The 25,275-nt window shown below is 42.2% G+C and overlaps 1 protein-coding gene across 8 annotated transcripts in view; it reads right to left on the bottom strand.

Moving 5' to 3' along the window:
• tenm3 (teneurin transmembrane protein 3) overlaps positions 1 to 25,275 on the bottom strand; it is a 388,426-nt gene that overhangs the window by 73,354 nt on the left and 289,797 nt on the right. For 5 of the 8 annotated variants that reach the window (XM_087845866.1, XM_087845865.1, XM_087845867.1 and 2 more), the window contains 9 exons: positions 21,335 to 21,454; positions 18,094 to 18,177; positions 17,245 to 17,369; positions 14,294 to 14,549; positions 12,971 to 13,072; positions 11,625 to 11,819; positions 7,446 to 7,646; positions 6,247 to 6,432; positions 5,273 to 5,299 (listed from right to left, as the gene is read on the bottom strand). In XM_087845866.1, the coding sequence (XP_087701992.1) occupies positions 5,273 to 5,299; positions 6,247 to 6,432; positions 7,446 to 7,646; positions 11,625 to 11,819; positions 12,971 to 13,072; positions 14,294 to 14,549; positions 17,245 to 17,369; positions 18,094 to 18,177; positions 21,335 to 21,454 (1,296 nt within the window). The remainder of the gene's footprint in view (positions 1 to 5,272; positions 5,300 to 6,246; positions 6,433 to 7,445; positions 7,647 to 11,624; positions 11,820 to 12,970; positions 13,073 to 14,293; positions 14,550 to 17,244; positions 17,370 to 18,093; positions 18,178 to 21,334; positions 21,455 to 25,275) is intronic. The other 3 variants (XM_087845868.1, XM_087845869.1, XM_087845873.1) reach the window with 1 other exon arrangement.

The following is a 25,275-nucleotide window of genomic DNA, read 5'->3' as shown; positions in this document are numbered from 1 at the left end:
AGTCTCAACATGTCAAACTGAAGGGTTTGTCTGTCAGAGGAAATGACATCAGAGGGAATTTTAACACCCAGTGACAAAGACTGAAATTTCCGGGATGCTTGATTCAGAAATGTGGATTCATCTGTGCTCGTTCTTCTCGTCAGGCAAAGAAATAACGCAGCGAGTTTAAATCCATGTGAAAACACAACAGGTAGACATAAAGGCAGTGCACAAAGTATAGGGAGGACTGCGCGCCTCCACAGACTATACTTTATGCCTCTGTTTGGCATTCCTCATTCACAGAATTGACAGTGAGGCTGGCAATCAGATAGGCTGATTATAACAGTGAGAATCAGAACCAAGCAAAGCCCAGAACAAGGAATGGAGATAAAGACTGGGGGGGGGGAGGAAAGTGAAGACAGATAGAAGACAGGAGGACAGCAACTGGCTTATTTAACACACATATATCAGGCTTGTGGATGCAAGACGAAACAGGAGTCGCACACCTTTGTTTTATGACTGTGCGTGCACTTTTTATTTGTATTCACTGCTCTCGTGTGAGTCTATCTATGGTCTGGTTCGTGTGTGAGAGTCAGAGACAGGAAAAGGAATGATAGGACCAGAAAAACAGAAATAGAATATACGACAAGTCTAGCTAAACCGAGCACTGAGAATGACTGGAAAACAGTGAGCGAAAGAAAAGACAAAACCTAAAACGAAATGGAGTCAACCAAAAATATGTCATAAAGCAGAGTGTGAATCATTGTATTCTGGGACAGTAAGGCCTTGATTGTTCTTTAGCAGGAGTTACCTTTATATCCTGAGAATAGGAGAGGGCACGAGGGAGAGAGGGAGGAAAATTAGGGAGAAAAGTAAAGTGAAACAAAACCAGCACTGCCAAATATTTAGTCTGTGATCGATAAATGAAGATGGCAACCAAAGGAAGAGGAGGCAGGAAGGAAGAGCTGGGATCACAGCAGTGAAATGATAAAGAAGTTGAACCACAGCAGTGTAAATACGTCATTCACATGTTAGATCTCAGACGAAGGACAAAGCTAATGACAATGCAACAGCTGTCATGTTGTACACAACGTAGCTTCTGTTAATAAATACAAACTACCCGGTGCAGTTTACCAACCTTCTGTAAGAGGATCGAGCAGCTGCCACCACAGCCGGTGCTGCTGTTCGTTAACTACTAGATTAAGGTCTTTAAAGCAGGAGGTGTAGCATAGTTTAGTGCATGATAAAGCATGTGCAGCCACGGAGATGAAGAAATGAACAAAATGCAAAAGTGAGCCATGACTCCCCTGGTCCATGGCCTCTTTTTGTTCTAGAGTTGGGTGTCCGTGCTGTCCGCCTGCCCACTCGCCCGGTGGGGTGACGGCAACAGCCCATCAGCCTTTTATAGCTGAGGTGTGAAAACAAAGTTCTGCACTGCAGGTTTAATGTTACTTAACGTGACAGACCAGAGGTGGGCGAGGTGTCGTCACTGATTTCTACAACTGATTCGATTCAGTTTAGGCTCAGACAGTCAAAGTATTATGGATATGTACTGATAAATGATCATAATTATTCTCTTTCTAGCTGTGTATAAAAACAAAGCTGACACTGTGAGATTTATCAGAGGTGTGAACATCACAGCAGATGTGTTTGTGTCGAAGTCACTGAGGATAAAACATGAAGGAGATTTTCCTGGCCTGGCTTTTTATAGCAGATGAGCCATGAATCAACATGTGAACATCAGCTGATGCTGCTGAGTTTGATTAGAGACACAGCTGAGAGTTTTGCAATTTGGTATAATTTTAAAAAGTTTACATTTCTTTCTCCAAAAGTTGATTCTGTTCATCTGGACGTAGCGTTTTCTGGGAGAAACGTTTCGTCACTCATCCGAGTGACTTCTTCAGTCTCAGCTGACTGCAGGTTTCAGTCTTAGAAACAGTACATTTGCATAATGACTGAAACCAGCCCACTGAAGGAACAATGGGCTGTGAGGTCAGTTCCTTAATCATAATTATGCAAATTCTCATGACCATTGATCAACAACCACTGACCAAAACCCACTGATCAACAACCACTGATCAATTAAGGAACTGACCTCCCAGCCCATTGTTCCTTCAGTGGGCTTAAATATTAACATATTAGAAAATGCTACGTCCAGATGAACAGAATCAACTTTTGGAGATTTATTTTCCTGGATGATTGAGAATGCATCAAGACGTTTTACATTTCTTTGGTATTGAACGGCAGAAATGAGGCTTTCTAGTCAGAGGTCAAATGGAAAAACCCGCGGTGACTGCGTTGAACACAGCGGCAGACTGATGTGTAACAAGCAGCGAATAATGCAGGAAACAGATTTTATGGTAAACTGGTCTCTGGGTGCACAGAGAGCTGTGCAGGAAGTGAGAGTTTATCCTGGTGGAAGCGAAACAGCAAAAGTAAGAAGGAAATAAATGACGATGTCTTGAAAACATGAAGCTACTTTTGCTCTTGTTCTGCTGCTGGTTCAGTGAATTGTGGTCAGAGTGACGAAACCTGCAGACTGTGTTCATCTGTTTGGTGGAAACAGTTTTGTGAGCTTTAAGCTGAGATTCTGGCGTTTCTGGCAAAATACATTAAAAATCAATTCAGATTTGAAGTCGCTTTATTTAAACTAAAATCGTTTTGAATCAGGAAATCGATTTTTTAAACCCATTTCTAAGCTACGTCCACACGTACACGGGTATTTTTGAAAACGGAGATTTTCCGTTTTCGTTTTAAAAAATAATCCCGTCCACACGTAAAGGCGGAAACGAAGGAAAACGCTGCTAGGAACATGCCAAAGCAGCAGGTGGCGATATATTCCTAACCGTGTAGAAATGTTGGCCAATCAGAAGTCTAGAAGCCTCGGTGGGAAAAAGTAAACAAAGCTGGGGCATAGAAGCAGAAAGAGTCGTATGTGTGTGTATATGTAAGCATTTAAACACTGCAGAGAGAACAATTAACAGTAACAGTATTGTAGAAATTCATTTCACCGAAACAATAACGTGGCGCACAGTGTGACGTCAAAAAAGGCGCACACCTTTGACGTTGTTTTCTCCGTTTTTCTCGTCCACACGTAAATGCAAAAACGGAGTTTTCAAAAATATCCACCCTGGCCGGAGTTTTTAAAAATCTCAGTTTTCAGTGACTGAAAACGCCGTTTACGTGTGGACGAAAGGTGCAAACGCATAGAAAAACCTGCGTTTTCAAAAATACCCGGGTACGTGTGGACGTAGCTCTAGTCAGAGGCCCAAATCAGAGCTGCAGGAAATTAACTGTTAATTAAAATTTGGGTCCAAAACACACTTTCACCTTCAGCTAATACCAGCAGCTCAAGTGACACAACCGTACGACCAGTGTTTCATGTTTCTTGAGCAAATCCATCTTGGAAATTGTACTTACTCCTGGAAAAAATGTTTTTACCTTTAACTTTTTTCCATCAAGGAACTCAGTGTTTTGTGAAGATTGAATCAGAACAGCGTCATGCTGGCAGATAGATAATCAAAACGGGGCTGACCCTGTTTAAAGAGATGCCTTTTCAGGCTGAAACTGGAGGCTGCATGAAGAGGTTTCACAGAGTTTGTTATATATAGAAAACCCTGGAAACGTGCCTGCAGAGCACCAGAATCAATACACAGAGCTGGAAGCAGATTTTAGGGAGAAACAATTTTGAAACTGGTTAAAAGAAACATAACTGTGCTTTTAGAAAATCATTCAGTGTAATTGTCAGAGTTGATACTGTGCAGGGTGGAGGCCTAAAGCTCAGAGAATCAGCTGCTCGAGTCCTGCCAGGAAGCTGTTTACTTCTTTAGTGTGCCACGCTCTGGGTAAAGCATCATCATCTCTGGAGAACTCCTTGACCTATCTCAGGTTATACACTGCTGCTTCCTGCTCGGTCACTTCATCTTTTTGCCCCAGCAGCCAACAGAAACTTCAACTTAGAGAATCCAGAAACAGTAACGATCCAAAAACGATCGTATATAACCACGATCACTTTGGAGGCTGATACTGCACTGCTATCCTAGCGCTCTGCCTCTGCCACAACGAGGGCTTGGAATAACAGAATATTGCTTAAAATAACACTGAAATTAAAATTGTACTTCTAATGATATGATTGTCTTGTGTAAACTAAAGTATGACTTACATCTTTAACGCAAAAGGCAACTGTGTGAGTCAAATTACAGCTGCTTAAGATCAGTGACAGTTATGAGAACATTTGACTGTGTAGCAAATCCACGTGGACCGGACAAAGAGGAAGCAGCTCACAGGAAGACCAGGAGTAAAGACAGCAGATTTCTCTAATATTGGCTCCCTGTTAAATCCAGAATTCAGGCCCCATCTCATCTTAATCACCCTATTAGAGCACTTCGCTCTCGCTCTGCAGGCCTACTTGTTGTTCCTAGAGTATTTAAAAGTAGAATGGGAGGGAGAGCCTTCAGTTTTCAGGCCCCTCTTCTGTGGAACCAGCTTCCAGTTTGGATTCAGGAGACAGACACTATCTCTACTTTCAAGATTAGGCTTCAAACTTTCCTTTTTGCTAAAGCATATAGTTAGGGCTGGACCAGGTGACCCTGAATCCTCCCTTAGTTATGCTGCAATAGATGTAGGCTGCCGGGGGATTCTCATGATGCACTGGGTGTTTCTTCTTCACTCACTATGTGTTAACAGACCTCTCTGCATTGAATCATATCTGTTATTAATCTCTGTCTCTCTTCCACAGCATGTCTTTATCCTGTCTTCCTTCTCTCACCCCAACCAATCACAGCAGATGGCCCCGCCCCTCCCTGAGCCTGGTTCTGCCGGAGGTTTCTTCCTGTTAAAAGGGAGTTTTTCCTTCCCACTGTCGCCAAAGTGCTCAAAGGGGGTCATATGATTGTTGGGTTTCCTCTGTGTGTATTATTGTAGAGTCTACCTTACAGTATAAAGCGCCTTGAGGCGACTGTTGCTGTGATTTGTTGTTGTGTAAATAAAACTGAGGCCAAGATTTCATGGTCGACATCAAAGACGGTCAATACTGATTTTGCCATTATGACATCAAACATGCAGCATCACACAGGGATTGAATACAACAGTAACAGGGAAATGTGTTTCTTATCACAGCTCGTGTAAACTGGTCTTTGGGGCCCAGCTGTAGCATCCAGTAAATACATCAATAAACTATCGCTGACGCAGCTAAAGTTCAACTTTAACAAAAAAAGCAAAGGATGAAGAGAGGAGAAGAAAAAAAACTCGTGATAACAGTGATAAGAAGATTTTTTAAAACAGTGTACAGTACCTTTAACTCTAATATCCGGATTGTGAGCTTTAAGAAGGAAGAAGGAAGAAAAGAGACATAAATAAAGAGGATTTAGTTCAGACAGGAGGAAGCAAAGAAAAGATCTAAGTGACCACGAAGAGCAAACAACGCTTATCAGGACCAATCCAGTTATTTTGTATTGATAGGTTACGATGTCAGGTGTGCTGATTCCAGGCTGAGATATGAAATCAGCCAGTTTCATGAATCTGGAAGCAATTCTTCACGTCTCTGTGTTTCTAACATGGATCAACATACGATGCAAGGAACGCTTAACTGATCATCACTGTCATAATCCAGCGTCTGCAGCAGCGATACAGCAACAGCTGCTCTTTAGTCGACTGGCTCAGTCACGCTTATGTCCAATAAAAAACAACCGTCTTCACGACTTGCTCAAGTCACTGAGCACATGCCCCGGTCTGCATTCGTGTTTTCTCTGAGACGATCTCTGGATGTCTGTTTATTTTTGATCATGGATGCAGATGAAATGTTGCTTCAGTTCTTCTTGAGGACTACACTGATAACTTCCTGTGACTGTGTACTCGATAGACATTTATGAGACCATAATCTTTCTGGATGTTATTAATTGCAGCGCTGAGCAGATCAGATCATCTTGCAGTGCTGGTAACTACAGCAGCTACAAACAGAACCTCGAGCGATCCTAAGGGGAAGTTCTGCTTTGAGCCCAGATTAAGATGTTTTACTGGAAAACAACAAACTAACACAAACATGTGCATCCACATTATCAGCAGCGTAATTTTCCCTGAGAGCGACCACAAAGATGAGAAACTGTGATAGGCTGGTTAACAATGGCACCGGGACCAATCAGTGAAAAGAGCTCATGTAAGATATCTGTAGTGTTGTTCAAGGCTGCGCTACTCTGCTGCGTCCAACTGGATTATTTACGTGTAGTTGCTAAGTTATGTTGTGTGTGTGTGTGTGTGTGATGCACTCACCAATGTTGCAGTGCTCCCCTGTCCATCCCTGGTCACACTCACACTTCCCGTCTTTACAAACTCCGTTCTTGCTGCACAGAGGGTGGCAGGCCTTTTGGTCACACACGCTTCCAGTCCAGCCCTCCTCACAGCGGCATACGCCGCCGTAACACACTCCATGGCTGCCGCAGTCTACTTCACACACCTCTGTAACAGCAACAAAGAGAAATCACTTCATCGACTGCAGAACCGATATAAGCACGTGCACGCACACTGATGCACTCTGTTCTTATTTCACCCGCAGCTGCATGCTGGACTGCACCCTGTGCACGCCAAATGACGTCTTTACGTACAGTGAGGTTCAGGAAAAGCTCAGTACAGATTTCTACAAGTCACTGTGTTCATTTGTGTGTTTGAGTGTTGCTTAAATCTCACTCTTGCACTGATGTAGCTCAGAACGTCTTTATTTTCCTGAAGCTTGGCTTCGCAGCATGCTAGCCGCTCCTGCACAGCTACAGAAAAGGGTCTGCTCAGGGTGCAACTTCCCGAGGGACATGTGTGATCTTTGACCTTCTGTATACCTGTGTGCATTGGAGATGGATGCCGTGCGTGCTCTTGTTTTTAAAGCCGTTACAGATGTGTGCTGTGCACCACAATCATTCTACTCTGGATAAAGGAAAAAGCGACTTGTTGTAATCTGGTGCTGTATAAATAAACTGAATAGAAATGAATTGAATGTGATTGCAACATGTGTGTCGTGTGTATGAATATTATTGCATCATTTGCTGCAATTGTAGAGAAAAATATGTGGAAAATGTTGACGGTGAGCATTTTGTAGATAACACTACTGTGTGTGGTAAGTTAACAACATGTTCATGCAATATGCTGATTTCTGTAGTACAGGCCACACTAAGTAATGATAGTCTGACTGTATTTTGGAGTAAAAATAAAATGAAACTTTTTTATTTACCTTAAATCTTCTTGGTTGCATTCAGCACTGCAGCGTTCAGGGCATCTCTAACACTGTCGTCTTAAATAGTTTCTAATTTGTAACTGATTTGGATTCTTTATGCCGTCACTTCACTTCTTAATCCCCTCATAACACATCTGTACAGTATTGTTTCAGGGACTGAAAGGCTGGTTTTACCTTCAACAGAAGGTTTCATTCTGAGAAATCAGAAAATGAAATGTGGACATAGACGGGTAAACGGTGCACACACCTAAAGAGCAGTCAGCTCCGGTCCAGTTCTGGTCGCAGGCACATGTGCTGGTCTCTGCGTTGTAGGTGCCGTGGCCTGAACACTGGTCTGGACACATGGCCTTGGTAATTTCACAGCTGGCTCCACCCCAGCCTGGCTGACAGTGACATTCGCCATGGATACACACCCCATGGGCCGAGCAGCTGGGGTCAATGCAGTCCACTGGATGCAGAGAGGAAATGATCAGCACAGCGAACATACAGGACACACGTTCACACAGCAGCTTTGCTGTTTGACTCTTGAGGGCAGTTATCTGGAGCTTAAACTCTTCAGACTTAATCACAAACAGCTTTACACACACGTTTCCTCTTTTCTGACTCTAAGTCAGGACAGAATTTTATGCCTGAGCGCCTCGTTTCCACATTAAGCAGTGAATGATGTTTGGCTTATTTCATCACAACCTCAGGTTATTACACATGGACTGAAACCAGAACAAGACACCAGACCAGTACACACCAGTAAACACCAGTAAACACCAGTGCACAGTATATTTGAGGTGTTTTTGGATAACCACTCAGCACTGCTCTCACACACACACACACTCACACACACACACAGACACACACACACACACACACACACACACACACACCCTCTCCCTCTGTCTGTCTCTTTCCGACTGATGACTGAACTCATCTGAAAGTAATCTGATTACTGTCCGCTGTGCTATGCGTTGTCATGTTTGCAGCATTGTGTCTGCTTATACCCACGGTGTGAATCACAGACGAGCATCACTTCACTGCTGTGTGCCTGTGCAGGTCATTACTGATTCATTGAATTTGAATAAGTGTAGTGCATTGTTTGCATCTTGCTTTTAGCAGCTATCTGGCTAAAACAGACGCTGTGGGAATTTATTTGCACATCATATTAGAATAAATCAATTAAGCATTTACAGCTGGGGAAATAATTAGTAGATCCCCTGTAGGATTGGTAAGTTTGCTTAAATTAACAGTCTCTAATTGTTATGCTGGTTTGCTTTTAGTGCAGAGACACAATATCAACCAAAATTCAGAAAAACGCAGTGATGTAAGCATTCGGCTCCCTACCCCTGAATTCTGGCTCCCACAGACGGGCTGAGTGCCCATGTGGCACAGATGTTACCGTAAATTACTTACAGACACTTAAACGTATGTGTCTAAAGCACACCTGTCCACAAAATCAGTTTCTTCCAGTCCGACCTCTCCACCACCGTGAGCAAGACACGAGAGACACGACTGCACCGGCAATAAGACCAAGATGGTGGTGAACAGGTAACAGCTGCCGGTGCAATTATTCCGATTGGAAGAAATAGAAAATGCTTCATCAGTCAATCATCAGTCACTCCACCTTGGTCTCAGGAGATGAGAGTGGTCATGTGGTGGATCAGCCCAAAACCTCACAGGGGGAGCGTGTTAATGGTCTAATAGCAGGACCATGGTCAGCAGGAACGCTGAAATCGTGCAGCACCTGCAGTGTCCCCCTGCTTACAAAGGCACAGGGATAGTTCCACCTTTAGCTTGACCGTGAGAAGCTTGGGAGAAAACGCTGTGGTCAGATGAAGCCAAAATCCAGCTCTCTGCCGCCAACTCAAGCCGCCATGTTCAGAGGAAGAGAAATTAGCCAAAGAAGAGCATCCTCACAGGGATGCCTCCCTGAGCAGGGATCTGCTTTCCTCAGCCAGAACACTAACGTGGGATTGATGCGTCCTGCAGCATGACAGTTATCAAATGTACCACCAAGGGAACAAAGAAGAAACTGAGTGGAGCCAGGCTCCAGACCTCCGTCAAGATCATTTCATATACTTGATGATTACACCGTTCATATAAAGCATTCTTCTACATATTCGGTCTCTTCATTAAAATGAGATCATAAAAATTAAAAACTTTCATTTCAAGTGAGCAAAATTGCAAATTGATCTGTATGAATCTGTTCCAGCTACTGCAGCTGACATTTATAGAGGGATGGAGAGGAAGCTCTTAATACTGGAATGATTTATAGATTGTTTGGCCTTTTAGGGGTTTTACAATATTAATGTAATAATTAAATAATTCGTTTGTCCACAAACACCGGGCAGATCTGTTTTCACCGTTCTTCAGATGAAACCCCCACATGTCCGCGTGGCTACAGTCAAAGCAGTTCCTGCTCTGGATTCTCGTTTTGACTGCTGCACACAGGTACTCATCACCATCTGTGCCCATGGCAACACACACTAAGAATATGTCACATTTTTTATATCACCAGCGAGATTTTATTGAAAATGGTCACAAGGTTCCTGCTTCACAGTTTAGCATCGCCAGTGACTTTAGATGATATTTATTGGATAAAATCTCAGGAAGGAGTTTGATAGAGTACAGGGCAGGAAGCTTGAACAAAAGGACATTTAAATAAGTGAATTATTGTAGAGGAAGAGCATTATAGTAAAGAGTCATCCATGGGACGAGAAGCGTGGTTCGTCGCTCCACACAACACCTCTCCACAGCTACAGAGTCCAGTGGAAGTGTGCTTCACTCCATGTGACACATCACTTGGTGACGTAAGGCTCGGATGCATCTGCTCAGCCATGGAAAACTATTCCATGAAGCTCTCTGTTCTTCAGCTAATCTGAAGGTGCAGTCACGTGACTGTAGTGATCTGCAGAAAGCCTCGCTACCACACGATGTGCTTCAGCATCCACTGACTCCACTTTGTGAGTTTGTGTAGCTGCATGTGTGAGTCGCTGTCAGTCCCAGTCGATTCCACTTTGTTACTGATGCAGCAGTCGAGCCCCGCTCCACTGTTAGGACTCTTATTCTATCTGCATAGATACCAGCTGATAATGAGGACAGATGGAGGCAGAAACAGAAAAACATAAAGCTTTGTCCAGGCGAGAGATGGATCTGCTCTTTCTCAGTTTGATTGTTGGAAACCGAAACTAATGGGAACCAGATGAGGTAACTGTAGCATGTTAGTAAAGCCTAACAGCGCCTTTTTCCTGAGTATTTGTCAGAGAGTTTGGAAACATTAGTCCAAAGAGAGTTAAAAGCATCACAGGCAGCCTGTAGCCATGACAGGTCTACACATGATACTTAAGAGTTTAATCTTCTGCACAAGTGTGAGACACTATAAGAACATGCAGAAATAACAATATCACCAAAAAACACAAGAGAAATAATAATTATAATAATAATTGTTACTGAATGTGAAAGTGGTAACAGTGTAACCATCACACTCACTAATCGCTGTCTGCACTCTGGGACATGTTTCATAAATCAGCTCATGAACAAACAGCCTCTGTTTTCATGTCAGTTGGCTCTCAGTACGTTTGAGCTCAGAATAAATAGATTTCAATGTGTCTTTACTATTTTAGCAAAGAGGAGGAGGAGCTTCTATCCCCAAGCCATCCCCGTCCTAAACCAGAACACGCCCCCCTCCTCTCACAGCATGCGTTAGTGACGGAGGCGGGGCTTACTCCTAACACATCCCAGCCTGACTCGTCTACGACCTTTAACACCCGCTTGCACATTGTACATTTTCACATTTTCAATTTAAAATTTCCAGGATGTCTATTTTACTTCATTATGTAATTTACCTAATTCACTGACTTACACATGATGCCTCCCGTATATATTCATTTAATGTGGAGGAGCGTGTCAGGATACACCTCACTGCATGTTGCACTCGTATAACGATGCATGTGACAAATGCAGGATCTTGAATCCTGAATCTAAAACAACACAGGGGACTGTCCAATCGACTGCTTCAGCTGCCTGTCTCCTTGGTGAATGTGGTTGGAGCAGAGACTCAAGACTGTGCCATAAAAATACTCACAAATCTGACATGTACAATTTGAGTTTTAAGATTCCCAGGAATTCCATATTCCTACATTTGACCCACTTTGGTGGATGAAAATCCGTCGAATTTGACACAGGTTAGCAGACAACAGTACAGCATATTCTCATTGTGATGTATGTTGAGTCACTTTAGTTAAAGTCATCACATTTATTGCTGTCTAATGTAAAAATGGGCATAAGCGCTGTTATTGCAGAACTGTGACATTTTAAAAGGTTCCCACAGAATTATAGTGGGAACAAAACATGTTAATTAAATCAATAACTTTACACAACAGAGTGGAGTCAACATGTGAAAGTCTTCAGTACTGTGGTGACGCTTTCACACTCTTACCTTCGTCACAGTTCTCTCCCTTATAACCAGTGTTGCAGATGCAGGCGCCCATTATGCAGATACCATGTCCTCCACAGTGGATGTCAATACACTGGTTGGCCGGCACGTCGCACTCGGTACCTTTCCAACCGCTGTAGCACTGGCAGCGTCCACGAGAGTACTGACCGTTACCGCTGCACAGCACCGGGCAGGACGCTGCAGCAGACACATGCATGAAGTCACACTTACTAAATCACCCAAAAAAGGCAGTGAGATAGCTGAACCCTCAAGTTCCCATCAAGCTATGCACTGTGTAAACAACTAAGATGGATTAACCCTTTAAGACCTACCATAGAACCAAGTCCGCCAGAGCTTATATTATATGTTTACATGCTGTGGAGCCATTTTTGGGAGCATTTCAAGTTGCTATACATCAATACAACCATTACAGCCCAAATTTTAATAACATGTATGCATTAAGTGCATAGTAATTACATAAATTGCAAAAAAGTGCAATAAACTACAAAAAAATTTAAAATTGTTTTTGTTTTTTTAACATATATTTCTAGTTAGAGAAATTTAAGAGGCTTATCCCTCAAAACTGTAAATACAAAAAAGTTGCACAAAATAGTTTCCCACCACAGGAAATTTATTTTGAGTGTCTTCATAGTTTTATTTTTGAAATACACCAATTTTTATATACTGCAGGAAAAACGAAAATAAATATTATAATGCAAATTTGTAAAAAAGCAGCATATGCATCAAAATAAACTATTTCCAGCAGTGCAATATGAGTCCTAAGCATCCCAGAAACCACACAGACACACACTTCCTGTTTCGGGCAGGTCATGGCGGACATGCGATAGTCTATTCCAACGTAGGAAGTGTTATGAACAGCTGATCGGATCGGCAAAGCGTGTTTCTGGAATATTATGTTTTTGTTGCTGCAAGCGCTTTTTATGCAGTTTTTGCAAAGTTATATGTGGAAGGAAACTGTGACCGAGGACAAGCTGATGGCAGAAGATGTAAGTACAACTCCTCCGGTTTCATATGCAAAAAAAATATTGCGCTAGCTCACGTGGTTGCAGAGCTACCGGGATTTAAAAATAGTTGCGCAAAACGGAGCGTGCTGCTCTGACCGGCTTTAAAGGGTTAATATCCAATAAAATGCTATTCAGTTATAAACCTCGTGCCCCATAAATACTTAGTGTAACTTTTCAGTTATTCTTGACTGATTAAGGAGCACAGTTAACCTAAACAGAGCAGCTGAAAACATGCAAAATATGTAAAGTCTTTGTCGTGGTCAGTGTCTTCTTTGCTAAAAGCAACAATTACTTCTCCTCTATAGGCGAGGCACAATCGTTTACCTCGAGAGCAGTCGGGCCCCAGGAATCCTGGGAAACAGTGGCAAATCCCCGAGAGACATTCACCGTTTCCATGACAATTGTGAGGACACTCCATAATCGACTCTGATTTAAAGTGGGAGAGAGAGATTATTTAAAGACATACACACACCAAACTGTGTGACTGCTCTTCTGCTATCACCATAGTTACAGCCAATTAGTCCAATCAATGCATCCAATCACCACGACCGCTCTTTCCCTCTCTGCTCTAATTAAAACTGCACACACATGTGCCAGTGAAGGTTTCACAGCATACTAGTATCACATTAAATATTTGTCATTTATTGAAAATCACATCCAGCCAACATAGTTGCAGGTCGCTTCAGTCTCTCCAGGTTTATCTGCCAAATTCATTTATTGTGCCTGCATTTCTCTAAAAAGCCCATTCAAGGTTTCTAGTATGTTAACAAAGAAAGAATAATCATTTTTACATCGCTAACCCTAACAGACCATTATGTAAGTGGTGCATAACCACAACCAGTTTGGTTAAAAGTAAAACTAGATGAAATGTTGTCATTTACATGTAGATTATATCGTGAATGGTAAATGGTCTGCATTTGTATAGCGCTTTACTCAGTCCCTAAGGACCCCAAAGCACTTTACACTACATTCAGTCATTCACCCATTCACACACACACACTGGTGATGGCAGCTACATTGTAGCCACAGCTGCCCTGGGGCGCACTGACAGAGGCGAGGCTGATGCTCACAGTTAGAAAGTTCTGGGCTTGAATCTGTGAGTCAACTGTCTGTATTTTCACTTCAAACTCATTTGTCGAGATAACTTATCAAGGAATCGAATGCAGCTTCACTCAGCTTCGAGTCGTCTGTCACGTTCCAGATAACTATGAGCTCCAGAACCTGCTTTGATGTTTCTCATTATAATTGTTGTTATTATTATTAACAGTAGTAAGGGGTGACCGTGGCTCAGGGGGTTGGGAAGCGTATCTGTAACCGGAAGGTCGCCGGTTCGATTCCCGGGCTCTCTGTCCTGGTTGTTGTGTCCTTGGGCAAGACACTTCACCTACCGCCTACTGGTGATGGCCAGAGGGGCCGATGGCGCGATATGGCAGCCTCGCTTCTGTCAGTCTGCCCCAGGGCAGCTGTGGCTACAACTGTAGCTGCCTCCACCAGTGTGTGAATGCGAGAGTGAATGAATAATGGCATTGTAAAGCACTTTGGGTGCCTTGAAAAGCGCTATATAAATCCAATCCATTATTATTATTGTTATTATAGTAGTAGATTTCTGTAACAACAAGCTGGCAGCACATACGTTGAGCACCTCACCTATGATGATGGTGTTGTAGGAGACTTGCTCTGTGTTTCGTCCATCATTGTAAAACGCCAGGTGCCAGATTCCAGTGTCCAGGTACTGGATGAACCCAGCCTCGTGCACATTCACCGAGCGGATATGTCGGGGGCCTCCCTCGGACTCTTCTTCGAAAGAACCGGTTAGACGTACGTGTCCTGCGTCGGTGTCACTCAGTGCTCGTTTGTCTTTCGAAATAAGTCGACTACCATCCAACAGTTCCACAAAGTCATACTGGAAAACAAGAAAGCACAATAATGCAAACATCTCATTTTCCCCAAGCCTAAAGTTTCAGCTATGACAATCGAACCACTCGCTCTTTGAGATTTAGAGGTGATGCTCAACATGTCCAGTTTTTGTCACCTGGATTCTCTGCAAGGACAGCAGTGCAGGTCAGTGTGACACTCGAGTGGTCTTTTTTGGCCTCTTACTGGCTTTATCAGGCAGTGCAGTGACAACACATCTTACTAGGCAGCATGGTGAACTGTAAGATTTCATATCGCAGAGCTACATTTGGTCAGTCAGCATTTCCCAGCTTGCCATCTGTGGAGCACACCTCCAACCGAAGTCAAACATCAGACCCTTTACAGCGAAGGTCAAAGTTTAGTTAAAGGGAAATCAGAGCTGTCGTCATTTTAATTCATGATTTTTTGTTGTTGGTTTTTTTTATTTATTGTCTATTAATTGTAGTTGTATCCATGATGTATTTTAGTTTTATGAAAATTTATGTTCTATTGTAAAATAAGTGCATTATGATTGTGAGCCCAACAAGTGACAATGGTTGAAAATTAGCAATAACTATACAGGTCAGCCTCGAACCCTGGCCAGCCGCTCTCAGCCTACGGTTGCCCGCTCATCCCACTGAGCTAAACGATGTTATCACATGGTCTTAGGTGAATCTTAAATATATCACCAATTAATGTATTCACATGACATAACAGATGTCTATGAAATTGGCTCTGTGTGTAATGGACCATTTCACAACAACAGTAATAGAGAAAACAATAAGTGAAAGCAGAGGGGAAAAACTTTACAGGAAGCAAAATCATCTGAAGTGCTGACACTGAGCTGTGAGACTGCGTGGATTAGTCCTCTGACAGGACACAGAGATGTAAGTGTCATTGAAGAAATAGTTTAGTGAAGAAGCTTGTAGTCATTATGGACTGAGAGTTATGAAGCACTTGACTCACTTGCAAAGTTTCCTGTTTATAACTTCAGAATCAGAGTCGGAGAGCAGCTACCTTAGGCTGCCACTAGGACGGCGCCGGCGTTCCTGTGTTGATTTCATGTGGTTTTCTGAGCACTTCGGAAATTTGTTGAAAGCAGAAAAGTCAGACGAACGAGGGAGGCTGACGACAAACTGTCCTAAATGTTACAGTAGTGAACAGACGTCAGCTGCAGCCACTGATTCAGTGAGATTTCATTTTGAGGTAAAGATAAAAACAGCAATATCGCCTCAGCTGGAAACATTTCTTTGCTGCATCATGTCGTCCTTTGCCTACAAAATCTCATCCCAGGGTCATGACCTACATTACCATGGCAACTATTGCACACATACACCACAATTAAATGAGTCAGCTCTGTATGCTGAATGCATAACAGCTTCTAACCTTTCTGACAGACTTTCATCTGTATTTACATTATAGATGAATGTTCCTCTCAGACGTGACAGAGCATAAACAGAAACACATGACGTGTGCCGCCGCGACAGACAAAGCTGATTCTGATGCGTCTGCTCTGTGTTTACGTCTTTGTGTGGAGTCCGTTACCTGCTCTCATTTACTGTTTGATGGTTGTTGAAATAGTTTTGTGAGCTTTAAGCTGAGATTCTGGCGTTTCTGGCAAAGTAAGTTCATATTTAAAAGTCGATTCAGGATTTAATGAATCGATATCGCTTTATTCAAGCGTATATTCAAACGTACACACAAAGGACTACGGGACAACTACAGCACCACGGCCAATCACAGAGGTCCCGCCCCTGACCATCTCTGATTGGCACACACGATAGGGTTTTTCTTTACTGGAACAGCTGGTTGCACTGGTGCTACCAAGGATTTTGAAATATTTGGTCGCACTCACGAGCCCTGAATGTTATTAACGATGAAAGGCTGGACATAGAGGCACAGACGATATATTAGCAGTCTCTTAAAAGTCAATGCTGACTGAAAAAATGGCAAAAGTTAACTTCAGTGGTAAAAACTTTAACCTATGTCACAGCATGACAACGTGGAAATCACTCAGGTGTCATTTTCCATCACTGCTGTTTGAATACAATACAATTTTATTTATATAGCACATTTAAAAAACCACAGGTATGCCAAAGTGCTTCACAGAGTTAAGAGCAATAATAAATACAAATAAAATATACTAACAGTGACATAACTAACCAATAATACACCAGGCACAGTAGGCACTAGTGAAGTCCACACACAATGCTGAAGGTTAAAACATTATAAACATTAACAAAGTGATAAAGATAAGTTCCAGTACACTAAAAATGTGGAGGCGGGGAAAGCAAGGCTAAACAAATACGTTTTTAATCGAGATTTAAAAGACTGAATTGAATCAGACGCCCGAATAGCTAGGGGGAGGTTATTCCAGAGGTAGGGTGCGACAGCGGCGAATGCGCGGTCTGGTCTTGAGCCGAGATCTAGGTCGCACCAGGAGCATTTGGCCTGCTGATCTAAGCGCTCTCCCAGGGATATAAAAGCTGAGGAGATCCGTAAGCTAGCTGGGCGCGGTGTTATTTATGATTTTAAAAGTGAGCAATAAGATTTTAAGATCAATACGAAATGTAATCAATGATTAAAGCTACACATTACTTCATTAGTACTTCAAATGGTGGAAATATCACTTCATGCACTGTTTCCACTCTCCAATATGTTGGTGCAGTAAAGTAGTCCTGGGAACATCTGCATTCGCGTGTTACCTGTGTATGTGATGGTGGTAGGCCTTTGCGTCCATACACACCAATAAGAGCATCTCTCTGCACGGAAATGTTGAATTTCAGGAACTGTGGTTGGTCGATATACAGCTGGGACCTCCAAAACACACCTTGAATAAAGAAACAGAACAACATTAACGTCAGTGATTTCAATATTAACACCCCCCAACTGACTTTCAGAAACGGCGCCTTCTCAGTGTTAGTTGTCTTTATAAAAACAGTGTGATGTGTTATTAATTTCCCATCGACTTCTGTTTCCTGCAACTGTGTGTGGTGTTGTAGCACAACAACAACTACTACTGCATCTTATTCATAAACATGTGGCAAATTAATTCATTTCAAGAAAGCCGTTTAACCTTTAAGGCTTATTACTGTGACACACTCGAAAATAACGTCAAAAGTGAAAACAAGTAAACAAAACCAGTGATTTCATTCGGAGTGCTACAGATGCAGAGTTCCTCACATGTGGAATATTCATAACTCCATCCTCACAATCTAGATAATGAATGTCTTTGGACTGAAGCCAGAGTACCCGGAGAACCCACGCAAAGGCCCCGGGCAGGTGAACTCAGGAGCTTCTTGCTGTGTGTAACCGTGCTAATCGCCACTGTGCTGCCTTGTTTACAAGTATAGTTATTATAATATGATTACGTTCCTCTTTGTAGTAGATTTAAGTAACTCAACTGATAACAGAAACATGGGAAACACAGAACGATTCCACTACACGACGTAACAATCCTACGAGTTGGTGTGGGGTGTTGGAAATGTTACACTGAGTTTACAGAGTATTAATCACAGCAGATCCCGACACATGTGCATTTGTGCACAGCTCACCTGGAGGTATATCTTGTATGGCTCGTCTCCCCACATCCACCTCTCCTGTGTCTATGGTGTTGTTCTCTAGAAAAAGCATCTTACCTGCAGAAGGAAAAACACATCAAACTGAATCCATGAGATGCTCTAAAAGCCACCATCATGGCTACGTAGGAAGAACACTGTCCATCATCGACATCGGAGATAACACCAGTGCTTGTTAGATAGCTAACAGACACTGGAGACAGGTTACATTGGCTGTGTTCACTACAGAAAATTCACTGCAGAAGAAATGATTATGTTTGGTCAGTTGAAAACATTCCCCAAGTGAACATATAATAACACTCATAGTGTCTGTGAAGGTTCTCAGTCATCCAGGTCATCGCAGTCAAAGGAGAAAAGCGTCTGGACTTCTTTAAGTTGCTTGAAGACGTTTCACCTCTCATCCGAGAAGCTTCTTCAGCTCTAAGGTCAATAACACTCATTTCTTACAGGTTAATTAAGGTTTTCTTTTGAGTGCAAAGCCACAAAAGAAAACAAAAGCTGAAAGTGTCGGCACTCAGTGTTTCCGTCAGGTGGACATGAAACGTTTACATGGCTGATCCCTGTGGTTAACACTTATATGTCAATGGTAACTGGGCTGGTGCTTTTCTACTCTTGTAGAGCAGGTTGTATAAGCACCTTGGATGCTTTATACAACCTGCCTCGTTCACTTCTGCTATGTTTTTCTGTGCTTTCTATCCAACATTCAGCCTCCAGGAAACGCAACAAAGAGCAACTTGGGGTTAATATGTTGCTCAAGGATGTTTGGCACAGACTCGAGCAGCCAGGAGTTGAACCACCACCACTGTTTTGATTAGTAGATGACATGTTCTTCCTCCTGACCTATACCCCATACCTCACACAGAAACTCCAGTGTATGTCGTCCTTTTAAGAGGGTAAAGAATAATCCCCAACAATAATCTTCAGGTATAACATCTGGAACAATGAACCTGAAACACCTACCACACGAACCATTAAAGAAAAGACTGGGAGGGCCATAACAACACGGACAAACGTCACTGATCCATGTTTTATAGAATCTACACCTTAGCTTACTAAAGGTTGACAGAATGTGTTATACTGTAACGGACTGGATTATGAGTTGACTTGGTTGTTGTGTTATTAATGTTATTTTAGAACTGCCACACTGTTAAGGCAAAGACGCCCTTAAACCTGCAACAATGTGATTTACTGAATGTCCCTGAATGTGTCAGTCGTGGACTGTGACACTAACTGATGCTGAGAAAAGGAGTCATGGCACATACACCTGTTTGTGTTTCTTTAGCTTCAGTGTAGTTTGCAGAGAGTAAAGCTAGAGTGTGTTCACCAGCACTGGCTCAGGTGTGTCAGCAGTGAGTGTGAATATTTAGCATTAGCTACGCTGATATGACATGCTGCATATAACACAAGTGTTCAACTCAAAGACACAAACTATTATTTCTGATGTGAGAAAGTGTCATGGTCTGCAGTGGGTGGCTGGAATTTCCATAAGGCTCCTGAACCTACCTGGGATCCGCCCCTGGGCAGGGCCAACTCCTGCACACCTGGAGCCTATTGCAGGCAATCAAGCCAGAGGGATTTAAGCCACACATTGATGTTCATTCTCTGCCAGTTCGTCATCAACACATTTGCTGTTTTCACCTTGGCTCACGCTCCACCTCCGGACTCAGGATACCAAGCAATCATTTTGGAAATCCCTCTGTGCCTCACCTGCCTGCCCTCCTGCCATCACACTCCATCTGAAGCCCCGGGTCTCAGGTCAGCCTTTTCACGCCACTCAGCCCTCCCTGGATTCTCTCACCCCCCTCTCAACACTCCATGTCCCCTACTGCAATGTGACTGTTCCCTGCTCAGCGCCACTCTGCATCCCGTTCCCTCGCCCTAGCCACGTTTCCCAGAATTTGACGAGTTTCCCAGCCTCGTCAAATTCCATGTCTTATTGTTTTTTGTCTCTGCTACGTTTTTTGCACTACGCCTAATAAATTGTCACATCATCTGCTGTCTCAGCTCTGGGTTTCTGCACCTGAGTCCTGTTCAGTACAGGCCACTCGGCCCCGTGACAGAAAGATTCCCACCCCTGATGTTTCTGTAGTTCTCCTCACTCTTTCTGTGTATAACAGCTGACACACAGGAGGTCTGCTTTCTAATACTGCCATTTAACTCATTCTTTGCCTAAATCATTTAAACCTGTTTAACTCTTTCTTTTCTTTAACATTATCTGTGACTTGTTTTCGACTCACATCCCTGCACATATTTCAACTGTTGTAAGTTTAAAGTTTGGGGGCAAACTTTTGCCAGCAGAAAGGAAACATTTACAGTTTTTCTGTTTCCAAACAACGATTTCAGAGCCCTCACTGCTTTCAGTAAACATCCTCCAACAGTCGGTGTGTGCTGCTGTTATCTCGCTCATTTTAAGTTTTATTCAGCACTGCTTTGTGGTTGTGAACAGACGGGATGAGCAGCGAGGAAAAGAAAAGAGAGAATTGAGAAAAAAAGGCAAGAAAAGCTGAGAAAATGAAGACATGAAACTAAAAGAGTCTGACAGGCAGACAAAGAGAGAGAATAACCACAGAACAGAAAAGCTGCACGTTTAACAAAAGCGTGACTGGCAGGGTGAGGTCAGCAGCCGTGGCTTTGTCCCACATCTCTGTTACCTGTTACACTGATTTTTCTTTTACAATACTTCTCTGGTTTCTTTGCAATGCTGTTAGTCACTGCCTTCAAAATACGTTTTCAGCACTAAAAGTAAGTTCAGACTGCATAACTTAAAAACAAAGCATGTTATTGATGTGAAAATCTGTTTGGTTTGTATCTGGTTGCTTTGAGTTGTACTGTCCACTTCCTGTTTTCTGCCTCGAGTCCAGAGGGACTCAGAGCAGGGTCACTACATCTCCATCTTTAAAAAAGCCAGTTAAGGGTGTTGTTCAAGTCCAACTCAGTGTGTGTGTGTGTGTGTGTGTGTGTGTGTGTGCCTGCCAAGCATCAAAGTGATATCAAACATCAGACTCTGAAAAGGGCTAGAGAGAAACCCTAACCTCTGAGAGTGAGTGGCAGATTATAATATGTGGTAAACTCTGAAGGCTATCCTGGGCTCCTGCGTTCAGCTCTTAGCTTTATGTTTCTTGCCTCACTGCACCGCCAGCCTTTAACTTTTCCACAGCTTTTATTGTTTTTAATGTCAAAAGGAAGGGAAGGAAAAATTCTTTAAGCAGGGACTCACTGTTGTCTGTAGACACTATAAATGTGTTGGGTGTTGTGTCTCTTCCTCCACCTCCATTTTCAAAGGCTCCGTATCCCTCACTCTCCTGAAGCTGCCAGTTTAGACCAAACAGGTGCATGGCTGCAAAGAGGAGCAGACAAACAGGGAGGCAAAATGTTTAGTGTTCAGCAGAGCACCAACAGTAATCTATTAGACACTCAAATATGCAAGCAAACACCAGTCTAACCATTCGCTCACCTCCACACACACACACATAAACAAGCATCTACGGTCGGGCAGGTGTGTGTTTGTGTTAAAGCATCAGACAACTTTAGACATCAAGCTCAACTCCTGGTACAGAAACAACCACACAGCTCATCACAGATCTCAGCTAAAACTGTTGTTCACTCCTACAGGATAAGGAGCTTCAGAATGATGTTGTAACAAAATGAGCAAGCGTGTCACATGTTTCAGATCACAAACAAACCTGACTAACACCAGTAAATACAACATACAGTTTTAAATGAAAATCTGATTTATTAAGTGAAAAACAATGGACCTGAACCTGTCTGGCCCTGTGTGAAAAAAGAATTGTCCAATAATAAGTTGTGCTGCTGGCAGCGAGAAGAGTAAGTAAGTGTTTGCGATATGGATTTCTCACATCCCTGTGGAGGAATGTTGTCCATGTCGTCTTTATAGAATCCTTTCTATAAAATTGGAGGGTTATGAAACAGCCTGTTTAAGGTCACGCCAGGTCATCCAGATCCTGAAGCAGCAAAGCAACAGCAGCCCATCATACTACGACCACCATATTTGACCTTTTTATGGAATGCTGTTCATTTTGCACCACATGTTTAAATATTATGCCATAATTCCACAGAATAGTTTCCAAAAAGTCTTGTGGATCATGAACACGTCTGTGTGTTCCTTTAGTCATCAGAGGTTTGTTCTGGGTACTTTGATGTTGTTCTGGGTTCTTTGATGTTGGTCTGAGTTCTTTGATGTTGTTCTGGGTACTTTGATGTTGGTCTGGGTTCTTTGATGTTGTTCTGGGTTCCTTGATGTTGGTCTGGGTTCTTTGATGTTGGTCTGGGTTCTTTGATGTTGTTCTGGGTACTTTGATGTTGGTCTGGGTTCTTTGATGTTGTTCTGGGTACTTTGATGTTGTTCTGGGTTCTTTGATGTTGGTCTGAGTTCTTTGATGTTGTTCTGGGTACTTTGATGTTGTTCTGGGTACTTTGATGTTGGTCTGGGTTCTTTGATGTTGGTCTGGGTACTTTGATGTTGGTCTGGGTTCTTTGATGTTGTTCTGGGTACTTTGAGGTTGGTCTGGGTTCTTTGGTGTTTTTCTGGGTTCTTTGAGGTTGGTCTGGGTTCTTTGGTGTTTTTCTGGGTTCTTTGATGTTGTTCTGGGTACTTTGATGTTGGTCTGGGTACTTTGATGTTGGTCTGGGTTCTTTGATGTTGTTCTGGGTTCTTTGATGTTGTTCTGGGTTCTTTGATGTTGGTCTGGGTTCTTTGATGTTGGTCTGGGTTCTTTGATGTTGTTCTGGGTTCTTTGATGTTGGTCTGGGTTCTTTGATGTTGGTCTGGGTACTTTGGTGTTGGTCTGGGTTCTTTGGTGTTTTTCTGGGTTCTTTGAGGTTGGTCTGGGTTTTTTGAGGTTGGTCTGAGTTCTTTGATGTTGTTCTGGGTTCTTTGATGTTCGTCTGGGTTCCTTGATGTTGTTCTGGGTTCTTTGATGTTCGTCTGGGTTCCTTGATGTTGTTCTGGGTTCTTTGATGTTGTTCTGGGTACTTTGATGTTGGTTCTTTGATGTTGTTCTGAGTTCTTTGATGTTGGTCTGGGTACTTTGAGGTTGGTCTGGGTTCTTTGGTGTTTTTCTGGGTTCTTTGATGTTGGTCTGGGTTCTTTGATGTTGGTCTGGGTACTTTGATGTTGGTCTGGGTTCTTTGGTGTTTTTCTGGGTTCTTTGATGTTGGTCTGGGTACTTTGATGTTGGTCTGAGTTCTTTGATGTTGTTCTGGGTTCTTTGATGTTCGTCTGGGTTCCTTGATGTTGTTCTGGGTTCTTTGATGTTCGTCTGGGTTCCTTGATGTTGTTCTGGGTTCTTTGATATTGTTCTGGGTACTTTGATGTTGGTTCTTTGATGTTGTTCTGAGTTCTTTGATGTTGGTCTGGGTTCTTTGATGTTGGTCTGGGTACTTTGATGTTGGTCTGGGTTCTTTGGTGTTTTTCTGGGTTCTTTGATGTTGGTCTGGGTACTTTGATGTTGGTCTGAGTTCTTTGATGTTGTTCTGGGTTCTTTGATGTTGTTCTGAGTTCTTTGATGTTGGTCTGGGTGCTTTGATGTTGGTCTGGGTTCCTTGATGTTGTTCTGGGTTCTTTGATATTGTTCTGGGTACTTTGATGTTGGTTCTTTGATGTTGTTCTGAGTTCTTTGATGTTGGTCTGGGTGCTTTGATGTTGGTCTGGGTTCTTTGATGTTGTTCTGGGTACTTTGAGGTTGGTCTGGGTTCTTTGATGTTGTTCTAGGTTCTTTGGTGTTGGTCTGGGTACTTTGATGTTGTTCTGGGTACTTTGATGTTGGTCTGGGTTCTTTGATGTTGTTCTGGGTACTTTGAGGGCTTGGTTATTGTTTGAAAGCTTTGTTTTGGATTTGTTTGAATTATCTTAGTTTAATAGAAAATGTGTTTTATGACCTCAAACATATACAACAACAAAAGAACGAAATGAGGACGGGGACAAACACGTTTTCTTAGCACTGTATTTTCATCTTTTATTTCATTGTTCCAGTTTCTGTTTGTTTCAGAGGGTTTAGTCCTCCTGCGTCTTTCCCCCTCTGTTATAGAATTTTATGCCTTTCCCTATTAATGGTTATTTAGCTCCTGTTTTATTTTTGTAGCTTATTTACCCCCAATGCCTTGCATTTATTAGCTGAAGCTATTTTTTTCTCCCCTTGTGAAACATTTTGTTATTTGGATTTTGTGTTTTCTTCCTCATTTTTTTAAATACAGATAGTTTTTTGTTTTATTTCAGCCTTTCTCAGGGTTCCTTTACCTGTAACCGTTGTCTTGTTGGCCATCTCATTGTGTTGGACTTGCCAAACAATTCAAAACATCCTAGTACACAGGCAACAGTTTTTTCAATTCAACAAAAGTCTGAAAAGATGACTTCTAGATTTAATTATAGACATAAAAAAGTTGTAAAGTTGTTATGTATCTGACGAAATCCGTAGTGCAGGATCAATTTGATCCAAATCAAAATACTTTTTCTATCATCAAGCCCAGAGATAATCAGATGTCTGTCTGAAAGGAAACCCACACTCAGCCAGGCACATAAACTGTTTTTACAGTATCTCAGTTATCTTTTCATCTCCAATAAGTATGATGCACATGAACATGGAGTGCTATTTATAAAACACTTCACATTTTTGATTGACAGCTTTATTTTGAACAAATATAAATAAAATGAAAAATAAAAAATACATTTAAAAATAAAAAAGAAAGCAGAAGTTATAAAACACACAAACAAACATTAAGTTCCCATCAATAACTCTATCTACATGCTCCAAATGGAGAATGACGAATTCATCTACTCTTTTTAATATTAGTTAATAATTTACCAATTAGTGTTCATAATCTAGACACACAAAACACTATCACACTTTGTGATTAAGCTGCCTCTAAATCTTTGTACCTTGTAAAAACGGTCTTTGCCTGTGTTTTCTAAGCACCAATTGCCAAAGCAGCCAATTGCTCTTAGAACTGAAGAAGCTTCTGGGATGAAACGACTTCAAGAAAACTTACTGAAGTTCAGACGATTTTCTTTCCAAGCTCCTTAGGCTGAACAACACCTTCATCACAAAATACAGGTAGCTGCTTTAAAAACAGAAAGGTTAACAACTAATATAATCTGTTGATATATCCTGTGTGACAATCTTAAGCCAATTTTTTTTCCAG

The sequence above is a fragment of the Neolamprologus brichardi genome, chromosome 9, assembly GCF_056152115.1.
Source record: "Neolamprologus brichardi isolate AB-2024 chromosome 9, ASM5615211v1, whole genome shotgun sequence".
Lineage (NCBI taxonomy): Eukaryota > Metazoa > Chordata > Actinopteri > Cichliformes > Cichlidae > Neolamprologus > Neolamprologus brichardi.
This window is presented reverse-complemented; position numbering and strand designations above follow the sequence as displayed.